Here is an 11,682-nt window from a genome sequence, read left to right as displayed (position 1 = left end):
GGAATTGTCCGATTTAGGGCTGTCTTTATTCTATCATATTTTATGTATAAAACGTTTATTCCATGTAACGGACAAACATGTTATTTGCAAGTGGTTGAAAAATCTTGAACGAGAATTGTGTCTGAAAATAATTTGATATTATAATGATGAGTTTTGTTGGAAATACTAGGAATTTTATAGTGAAGAGTAAATTTTTTTTGGCGGGAAGAAGTTTGCCGGATCAGCTAGTAACTTATAAAAATTGAAGGTATTTGCATTGTTGACTTTCCCTTGGTTTTGGAGTTTGTGTTGGGGAAACCTACACTACTGTAATTCTGGTTTCTCCTTTTGGTCGGTACCATTTGAGGAGCTGAAATTGGACCAACCAAAACGTGGCACTTAATGCGTTTGGAAAATGTTTCACAATTGTTCGATTGCCTAGCGCATTTAGCTTAGTGTTTTGTTGGTTTGAAGCAGATTATTATCAAAGAGTTTAAAAATGAAATTCTTCGAACATGTTCAAAATGAATATGCAACAAATATCGTAACGTAATGTTACGTCGACGACGTACGATCGAGTTTCGAGTTTTGACGATCGAGTTTCCTACACAATTTTCATGCAATTCCGGCGTTAGCTTATACACCCAAACTAACGTTGGCAGAAAAGATGCCATTTCCATGATGAGTCAAATGCGCAAATAATGAGCTATTTTGAAGTTTAAAGATGGTTTGTATGTATGCGAGCAGACATCTCTTTCTGTTTTCTTTTCACTTTTCATTTGGGATTGTGCAAAAAAAAAGTCCATACGACGTCAAAGAGGATCGAACCAAGGCCGGCTGGAATGCGAAGCTACTTTACACGACCACGCTATCCATATAGCTGCCAGGGCTAATATAAAGGAGCGTGATAATATTACACCTCATCATACAATGAAGTTGGAAGGTGTTTTCTAAGCCGATAAAGAAGAACATGAACGAGAATATATCTTTCTCTGTCTGGGCCGTGTATTTGGCAAACTATATGAAAAGCTTTCATTTAAATGTGTCTCCTGTTTCGCTCCCTCATATTGGCTCTAGCATATATATTATACAAATGATATACATGTATTGGGGAGTAGAACATGTTATGTTATCTTTCAGCTCATTTAATGTAATAAATCGGGATGCCACAAAATGTGCTAAAAATTAACTTTGGGTGTATGCATCGACCGAGAGATAGAGGAGAAGTGTCTACAACGCACCTACATTTGAACCGATTAAATTTCCCGGAAACCAGTAAGAATATGAATGCAAATGTTATGGGCAATCGTCATAGTTAATGATAGGATCTATTATACAAGTTTCACACATGTATCATGTTTGATAAAAACTATTAAATTAATTTCCTTTCGAAGCGGTTTTTTCGATGTAATTTTCTACATCAATTCTGTAGGGTTTTTGTTGGTCAAAACCAATTCAAACGCAATAACTGTAAGACAATGCGACATTTACCCGAATGCAACAATTACCGGAGTCAGTGGCATAGCTTGACCGGGTGACACCCGGGGCAAGTTACTGAGGTATCACCCCTCCAATACTTTTTATCGAACAAGAAACGAATTTATTATAAAATTAGATAGGATGAACAAAAAACCATAAAATCTTCACGCGATGGTCGCAGGGACTGGCACAAAGTAAGAAAATAAATAAAATATGGTTTTTATTTGGATGTCTAAATGTGACTTCAATAAATCTTGTCAAAAAAATATATCTTTGGGAGCTGAGACCGACACTGATATTGTTCAAATGCATGCCGTTAAGTGCGTTTTCGCTCTCTTGTTGCTGACTGCTGGTTGCTGGCTCAACGTGTTGAACATCGTTGACCGCAAGTTTTTAATTAATTTCAACTCTGATAAGCCTCTTCACAAGATGCCACAGAAATGTACACGGTTGGAAACAGTTTCAAATTCACTGTAAGATTTGGAAGCGATTCATGGAAGTCCCACTTCATGATGAACTGTAACACAAACAAATGCATTAATGACATCATTAGAAATAATTTTAGCGTAGAAACAGTATTTGCGACATAAAAACTCCAGTGGCTGTGATGAATTCTTAATTTGGTTTCACAGCATTTTTTTTTCGAGATGACAGTTGATCTCGTTCCATGCAATTTTAAGACATTTAATATCAAATTTATTTTTTTTAAAACCCTGATTTCCTTTGCTCCCCTTAGGTGATTTTTCGATATTCAAAAAACTCAAACTTTGACCGCTTTGCGCCACTCTCCCTTAAGTTCGATTTAGCTGATATTTTGCATAGGGTGTTTTTTCGAGGTGGTGATCATTTTCAATAACTTAAAGTTACTTGGATTTGCTATTGACTCGGTTAGCATAGAATTGTGTTAGTCTAGTTGCTTCTTGATGTTTTTGTCCACTATATCTACATACACCCATACAAAAATATGTTTCTAAAATATTCCAAAACATAAAAGATTGAAACGTCAAAATGAGTCATATCCCATCTTCATGCGTTGATTTTTCACGAAGTTACAGCATTTTAGAAAACACCTAAATATTTCGACTTTGCATTCTGTTTTTGTTGAGTATATATAAATTAGGATTGGGTGATATTTAGAAAAAGATCGGTCTTGACGAATAGATTTTCTGAAAAACAAATAAATAAATTGTAGAAAGACATTTGATTTTTCAAAGATCGATTCGGCCAAGATAGATTCTTTAGTACCGATTTAATCAAAGGATATCGGATCGATCTTTTGATTAAATCGGTACCAATATGTATTAAAACCGTCTATCCTTCTAACAGGGGCTATAAATTCATATTTCTATCCAAACATCAAAATCATTTTATTCTGTCTCTCAGTATGAAGGCCACAAAAAAACTTTAAAACCCATGAAAATTGCGTTTTCCAAGGTGTTCACCTTGTACTGTCATGGAATTATTGAATTAAATATCTTTTTATTGGAAATTCTACAATTGGTATTCGTTCAGAACTCAGCTAGCAAAAATTTCATAAAATCTGATGTCATCATTCAATTTAATCACAATTTTTTTTACTGTCAACCTGGTGAATGTGTTGGTGAAATATAACTTGTAACCGCTTGTTTTGAATTTACATAACTGCTTCTTCTAGATTTACGATTAGGGTTTTTATAAAAAAGATCGATCTTGACGAATCGATTTTCAAAACAGCGTAGGGATCAATACACTATACAAATCTCTATCCGAGAATCGGTCTTTGGAAAATCGAAAGCCTTTTTCTAGTTATTTAATTTTTGTTTTTTTTAAAATTGAAATACAACACTTGGTTTTAGGGTCAATCAGTAGCTGCCGCTGGTTGTAATCCTGTCATCACTTATACGGAAGTAAATCATAAAAGAATCAAACTGACTTGCATATGCATGCATGGTTGTTCAGAGTGACTGTCACAGATTTTCAAAACTGTATTGTCCAAAATGGGAAAATTTCGTACACATCTGAGTGATTTGATTTTGAAGTTTATGTCAATAAGACTTCTAAGTTTGTTTTGGAAGTTCAGAAAGCAATTCAAGGAGGCAGGTTCATGGAAAATTCAACCAAAACCTGGAACCAAAAGGTTGGCCAAAGCTTTACATTTGATGAAAACAGTTGAACAACGGATTCGTCTGAATCCTAATTAATCTGTGCGTGATATGGCCAGGTATGTCTCAGTGGTTTATGTCACGTTTTTTTAAATGAGTTCAAAGATGTCTCATACCTCGCAAGCAGAACGTGGTTTGCGAGATACTTTTTGCGAATGAGGATACAAGATACCAGCAAAATACTCGAGTGTATGCAACACAACTTTGAGTTAGGTTAATTTTATATTTAGTTGACATAAAATAAAGAGTCGGGAGTTACACGTTAACAGGATCGGTCGTGTATTAGTTGTACGGAAAAAAAGAATATCCAAAATTGCCCTTAATTGCAAGGTACAGTATCGGGACCATATACACTGTTTACAATTGCTGCCGCATGGCTTGCATGTTCGCTTCAATCAAAGTGTACCGAATTTTTTCTTGGATTGTTTACATTTTAGCACCTTGTATCTCATTTCTGAATGGACCGAACAAAAAACGGTAAAATAATTTGTAGAGAGTAAAACAACACCTCTATAGTAAAAAAATAAGTTGCGAATCGAATAAATCAGATAAGCACTGGTTGAAATTATTTTCTCTTATAATGGAATATTTTTTTGAATTTTTCGTATAACATGGTGAACATGTTATGTTATTAAACACGAAACCATCTATCTATGCGTGTGAGCCTGCTACTAAACAGCAGACTGTACGGAAAGAGAAAAACAGAAAAAAACCAATTCAGAAATGTACATAACCACTTGTTGAAATATTTAAAAATCATACTTTGAAGGTGAAAAACAGAATGAAATAATATGCCTTGACAAGGGAATCGAATAGATAATGAGAGTGAGTGACTGAAAACTACTTCTAATGAAAATGACATTAGGGTTGAAGCGATTGTAGCCGAAAAAGTATGCTATGTCACAGTTCCAGAATCAGAATAAACTATCGGAATTATTTTATCCTCCCAAAACCTGAACACCAAACCGAACCAAGCGGAACACTTTTAATATCAACAACATACAAATTGCATCATAAGACAATATTTATAGCATTTCGTTGAAACTTTGCCCATCATGCTAATGCCGCGAAGTGTGAACTATCGATCGAGTGATAGTGGTGTAATCGTTGCTGGCGAAGTCTGAAGAAAAGACTCTACTTCACGTAGGAAGGAGAGCAAATACCACGGCTAAATTTGGAACGTCATCGAAATGGTCGAAAATGTCACCATCGATGGGGCGCGATCGTTAATGTTTGTCCTCTATAAAAACTGCCCGAAGAAAGATAATTGATATCAGTCTCGAATTAGCGTTTCTAATATCACCACCTAGTCACCGGCCACCAGCCAAAATTCCAGCACCAGCGAAAATGTTCAAGTTGGTAAGTAGTTTCCCATTTGTTGGGATTGTTAACCTTATGGGAAAAGAACAATTGTACGCCGCTAGCTAGAAAACCCATGTTCTCAGCGATTCGCGTGCGCGGCTCAAAACGTCAACGGCGGCGTTTTGAGAATCTGACAACGAGATTAAGTGGTGCTTTAGATTCATGTAAAACAACCCATTCTGGAGAATGCGCTATAAAGCCAGAGGGAAACGACCGTCAGCGATAGTTATCACGTTTCTCGAAGAATTATCGCTGAAAGTTTGCTACAAATTTATTCAGCTCACGCCACCGAATAATTTGCTAGTCTAGTGGCGTTCTCTTGTTTAGCTTTCGCTGTTTCGTTTTGTGAATTAGACAATAATCGGAAGATTTATAATCATGCGTTCTTCCAACAGATCGTCATCTCCGTCTTGGTCGCAGTGGCCACCGCTCAGAACCCACAGGATGTGAACGCACAGATTGTGGCTCAGGACTCGGTCATAAACGCGGATGGCTCGTATCAGTATCGGTACGAAACTTCAAACGGGATTGGCGCCCAGGAATCCGGTGTTGGAGGTCAAGGAGCCCAGGGAGGATTCGCTTACACCGCCAACGATGGAGCCCAGTATGCTGTGAGCTATGTGGCTGACGCGAATGGATACCAGCCACAGGGTGCCCATTTGCCTCCCGTGCCGGAGCATGTGCTTCGGGGTCTGCAGATCATCCGCGCAAACCCACCAAGGGATGACCCCAATTTCAGCTTGAGCGCTTTGGACGCTGTCATCGCCCGGCTGAGTGGCAAGTAGATAGGCGAACTGCATTCAGTGTGAGACCTGATGAATACTCTCTTCATGGTGTTCCTCTTTTGTATATATAGATCTTATCAAAGTTTCCTAAATTCGCTGCGATGTAATATTGTTTAGATATGATTATAAGAAATGTGGTGCAATAAAACGAACCCGAAATTAAATTATATTCAAAAATAATCTCATGATATCGTTGTTGTTTCACATTTAAAAATTGATTAATGATGTTTTGGTGGTCGATTTATATTCGCGAAGACGAATGTCACCATCCCAAATGCTTCATCAGAATACATAAATCCAATAAATGTCGGGCGCGCAACATTAACCCCAATGCATTCGGAATCAGTGTGTCGCGATGTTTCGCTGAACGGATAGCCTGCCAAGAATAGGTACACACGAGTGTAACCTCTCGATTCACCCCATCAAATGGTTTGCAATTTTCACGCCACATTTTATAGCAGCCTAGAACGATTCCGATCGCTTGACAATTTATATTTTTTCTGCCTCTATTGCCAGGTCAGGCCTCAGCAGGGTTGTCAGATTAATTATTTGTGATTAATCGTAGACTATTTCGAACATTGGGAGTTTTCATTTCGACTTTGAATTCCTCATTGATTTCTGAATAATTATTATATGGTGGTTTTTCTAGTTTCATCAGTTTTTCAATTATTATTTTTATTGGATTAAAAAATGATGAAAAAAGACAGAAAATAATGTTTACAATTTTTTAAGTTTTTTTTCCTTTTTTTCAATTTTTAGTTATTTGGGTTTTGTTTTTTTTGTATTTTTTAAAATTCTCACAGATTTATCATTTTTTTCTATTATTTTCCCTGTTCTATTTTTTTAGATAAGTTTTCAAATTTAATTCTATTATTGTTTTCAGTTTTACCATTTTTACAGTTTTAAAATTTCCTCGGTTTCATATTTTTTGTAGTTTTATCACTTTTTCAGTTGTATCATTTTTTAGTCAAAGAACTTTACATTTTTGTTTACTTTTGTTGTTCAATATTTTTTTCAGTTTTGCCTTTTTATGCAATTTTAGGTTTTGTCAATTCTTCTGTTTGATTATTCTTATTGTGTTTGTAATTATTTTATGTTCGAAAAGAATCATTATAATTCTTGATTATATTTTATTTTTTCAGTGTATACTTTTTTTTATTTTTTATAATTTTCAAAATTCTATATTTTTTTTGTTTTATTATTTTTATCTTTATGTTTCGGATTTTTCCCCTTTTTTATGTTTTGATGTTTTAATGTTTTTATTTTTATAGTTTAATAATTTTTTTCCTTGTTTTATGTTTTTTTAAGTATTCTAGATTATAGGTATTTCAACCTTTATTTGGTTTGGTTTTGGTATTGAATTTTCTCTGATTTAACATGGTTTTCTATTTATTATATGTTTTTAATTTTATTATTCCTACAGTTTCTCAATTTTAACAGTTTTTTTAATTTTTTTAGTTCAATGATTTTTTAGTTTAGTTATTTCCTCCGTTTTTTTTTGGGTTAAATCTTTTTTCTTTTGTATTATCCTTCAGTCTAAGATTTTTTTTTTCCTTTTCTATAATATTTATTTTTTTTCAGTTTTCACTTCTTCAAATTTTACATTTTTCACAGTTTAATAATTTTTATCTTTTTTAGTTTTATAATTTTTTCTGTTTCTGTTTGATTATCTATAATGTTTATCTGTTTTATATTTATTTCCAATTATATTACTTTTACAGTTCAATATATTTTTGAATTTCATTATTTTATTAGTTTTACCGTTTTTGAAACATTAATTTTTTTCTGTATTATCTTTTTTCTTGTTTCATATTTTTTCATTTTTTCTTTTTTTTCAGTTTTTTAACTTTAATTTTTATTTGTTTTAGCAGACTTATCTCACTTCTTAACTAGGCGAACCTAGCCAGAATTTCACCGGCCCCCGGGCTTCTGAATGCCAAAGGGGGACTAGGCTCTGCGGAATGCACGTATCTGCATGCTCGTGCTGTTTCAGTCCTGACCGAGAAATTGTCGGACAATCGCGGAGGTGCTAAGGATGACCGACTTTTGGATGCCGGCCAATTCCTTCTCCATATTCAACACCTTTAGCGCTTCCAGAAGTGTCTTCGGGACAATTCCAGTTCCAGAGAGAACGACTGGAACAATTCTTGGGACCTCCCTTAGCCCCCACAGTTCCTTGAGCTCCACGGCCAATGGTCGGTACTTGCAGATTTTGCGACCGTGGGTCTCCTCCAGATTCTGGTTCAGTGGAATAGCGACATCGATGATGGTGACTTTGCGGTCGCTCTTGTCGTAAACCATTATATCTGGCCGGTTGTGGTGGATCGAGAGGTCGGTCAGAACAGTGCGATCCCAGTACAGCTTGAAACGGTCATTTTCCAGGACAGGTGCAGGCAGGTTTTATTTATTATTATTTGTTTTATTTTTTTTGTATTTATTTTTCCTGTTTTATCATTTTTTCATTTGTATTACCTTTTTAGTCTAGGATTTTAAAAATATTTTTAATGCTTATATTTGTTTTTCTATTTTTTTTTTATTTTTTTTGGTTAGCAATTGAAAAAAACATAAAAATTGACGAATCATATAACTAATAGAACTGATAAAATTATATAACTGATCTAAATAAATTTATAAAACTGTAAAAATTATAAAGACATTTAAATAGTAAATCGGAAGAAAACGATAAAACAGGAAAAACATTTCTTCAATTAAACAGAAAAAAAATATAAACGTAAAAAATTAACAACACAAAAAAAAGTCAAAAATCATAAATCTGACAAAAAATTAACTGAAAAATTTTAAAATTTGAACCTCGAAGAAAAAACTGATAAGACCAAATAATATATAGAAATCAGAAAACTAAACAAATGGTCAAACTATAAAAATGTAAAATACATGCAACAGAAAAATATATAAAACAAAAAAAATTACAACACCAAAAAATGAAGATAAGAATTATAAAATATAAGAAAAAAACCAAAAACTAAAAAAAAAAAATTAAACTGTTAAATCCGTATAACTGGTAAACTCATAAATCGAAAAAATTCATAATACTTTAAAATTGATAAGGCTGCAAAAAAAAAATCTAGAAAATATAAATCCGTTCCGTTATAAATCGGTAAAAATAATAAAAGTGGAAAAAATTTACAGTAGAAAAAAAAACTAAAATCAATGAAAAAAAAAATCAAGAATTGATTAAATAAATATATAAAAATAAAACGAATGAAAGCATTTTAAAAATTAAAGAAGTTTTTAAACAAATTAAGGAATTATAAAACTGATAACATGAAACAGAACAAATGATAAAATAAAAATATGACAAAACAAAAAGAAAACGTCAAATAAAACTGAAAAAATGGAAAATAGAAAAAAAACACCGAAAAATGATGAATCTGAAAATTATAAAAATTATAAAAATGGTAGAACTGAAAAAAATATAAAACTAAAAAATTTTAAATCGTAAAAATAATAGAATTAAAAAAATATATAGAATAGAAAAAAATAGATCACACTATGTTTTGGTCCGAATCCATCTAAAATTTAGTACCGCACCATACATATGCAAAGCTTTGATTTGAAATAATTCTATTATTAAGCTTTTAAATAGCTTCTTGCCTAGGAGTTTCCGTAATAGGACTTGAGCACAATAAATCATTATTGTCGATTTGAATTCCAAAGTGAATACATGATTATCCGAACCTAGTGAAAAATTTATAAGAAATCCGAACCTGCTACAACAATGACAAAACTGAAAAAACTTTTATACATTTTTTAATTGTTCACATTTTGATTTCGGTTTTACCATTTTTAGTTTTTTCAGTTTTATCTATTTTCTTGTGTCATATTTTTTTAGTTTTATAGTTTTATGAGTTTCAAGATTCGTTCACTTTTTTTATTTTTTCCAATTTGATTAGACTTATGGAAAGGAAAAATTCTATGAAAAAAACAGAAAATGACTATTTTTGTTTAAATTTGTTTTCATTTTTCCAGTTCTGTTATTTTTTAGCATAATAATATTTGAGTTTTTCTAATTTTTATTGTTTTTGTTTTATCATTTTGATTTTCGGTTTTTTCCTGTTTTACCACTTTCACAGTTTGATTGTTTCTCCAGTTTGATTATTTTTTATTAATAATATTTTGTCAGTTTCATAATTCTTTAAGTTTTTTTAGGTTTATATTTATATTTTTCTGGTAATCATTTTATGATGTTTTCTATTATTTTTTTTCCATTTCATTATTTACACTTTTTTTATTTTGTTTCGTTTTACTCATTTTTAACAGTTTTTTTCAATATATTTCAGTTACATCATTTTTTCAATTTTATACATTTAGTTTTATTATTTTAATTGCTTTTGTTTATTTTGTCTTTTTGTCATTTTTTTCAATTTGATTATTTTTACAGTTTTGTATTTTTTTCAGCTTTACCATTTCTTTATTTTTATACATATTGTTTTTATTTTCATCATTTTTCTCCGGTTTTCCAATATTTTTATGATAAAAAAATCATTGTGGTTTGAGTGGTTTTCTTATTTTCTAGTTTCATCATTCTTTCAGATTTATAATATACAATTATATTTAAATATGGCAAAACATTAAATATTTCTTTTTTTTTTTTGATTCCTATCATATCCTCAGTTTTACAATTTTTTAGTTTCATATGGTTTCCAGTTTCATAATTTTATCAAACATATTTTTTTTAAATAACATGAAGTCATAATTTATATTTCGCGTGCATCATACTTTTGTGTAAATTGATTTGAATACGAATGTTTTCAATCGTTTTTAATCGTTCAACAATCAACAATTGTTCAACAATAGACAATAGATATACTTCCGACGGATCTGCCATCTCTGGGGTCCGGAGGAGATTGCATTACAAAATCCATTCCCATCGCGCCGCGTGGTCGTGTAGGTCAGCAGAAAACACGGCGGTCGTTCCGAAGTGATGTACAGTAATCATCCTCAGTATTTATTTCCCATCTTAATCTAGCGCTGAATTGCCGCACGCGGATCATCGCACATCGAATCGCCTCGCGGGGGAGTGGGGTGAGATGTGGCGACGGTCATTGAACAAGCCCCATTAGTCAATGATCGCACATATGAGGGTATGTTTCGGAACGGGGGTGGGTTGCAGGGTGGTTATGGTGGGGATCAAAGCTTAAGAACTGGAATGATGTTCCGACGATCCACACGTCGCCATCGTCGTCGTCGTCGTCTTCGTGACGCATCTCCGCGATGTCCTTTCAGCATCGGCCGGCGATCGGTGTAACCTCATCGTTAGGTCGCTTCTCTAAGTGTTGTACATATGTGTTTTGTCGAAGGTCAATTAATTAGTATTTGTTAGGCGGTTTGCGCGATGAATTGTGATGATGAATGATGGATGCTGGTTTGTGACACCTGATACTTTTGGCACTCGCATTTATTACGCGCGGTTTGTCTGAGTTAGGTTCGGGTTTTTTTGCTAAAGTACCTGACAAAATATCTAGAATGGAGAATCAGGATGTGTCGCGAATTGAACCTGCGCCACAACTGTTTTTGTGGGTACTGTTTCGGCGAGGAGCAGCTGAGACGATTCATCTGCTACTTCCTGATTCACTGATGAATAGGAATAGTTCAGAAATAGATTTAATCGACCTTTTCTTGGTTCTAATTCTTCGTTAACTGTTAGTATGACATATACTAATTGGTTGTGTTTTCATGGATTAATGGCATTCTTCATGCATATTGCAACTCATAGTCAAGATCAAAGCAATCATTTCAGCGTTGAATGTAGACGAACTTATTTCAATCGATATCTACTATTAGTCCTCATTAGGACTTTTTGTACAAAATGGTTCTAAATTTATGATCTATTTAGTGATCGAAAAACGAAGTTCGCTATTCACTTCAGACTATAATGACTAGTTGATTCGGCAATGGATGTCCGAATAGGAAAT

The 11,682-nt window shown here is 33.1% G+C and overlaps 1 protein-coding gene across 1 annotated transcript; it reads left to right on the top strand.

Moving 5' to 3' along the window:
- The first annotated feature begins 4,887 nt into the window (after positions 1-4,887).
- LOC129770202 (pupal cuticle protein-like) lies at positions 4,888-5,893 on the top strand. The gene is made up of 2 exons (XM_055772892.1): positions 4,888-4,958; positions 5,357-5,893. The coding sequence occupies exons 1-2, from the start codon at positions 4,947-4,949 to the stop codon at positions 5,744-5,746; spliced, it is 402 nt and encodes a 133-aa protein (XP_055628867.1). The 5' UTR covers positions 4,888-4,946; the 3' UTR covers positions 5,747-5,893.
- Positions 5,894-11,682: the final 5,789 nt, after the last annotated feature.

The sequence above is a fragment of the Toxorhynchites rutilus genome, chromosome 2 (assembly GCF_029784135.1).
Source record: "Toxorhynchites rutilus septentrionalis strain SRP chromosome 2, ASM2978413v1, whole genome shotgun sequence".
Taxonomy (NCBI): Eukaryota; Metazoa; Arthropoda; class Insecta; order Diptera; family Culicidae; genus Toxorhynchites; species Toxorhynchites rutilus.
Note: the sequence above shows the minus strand (reverse complement) of the source record. Positions and strands in the feature narration are given on the sequence as shown.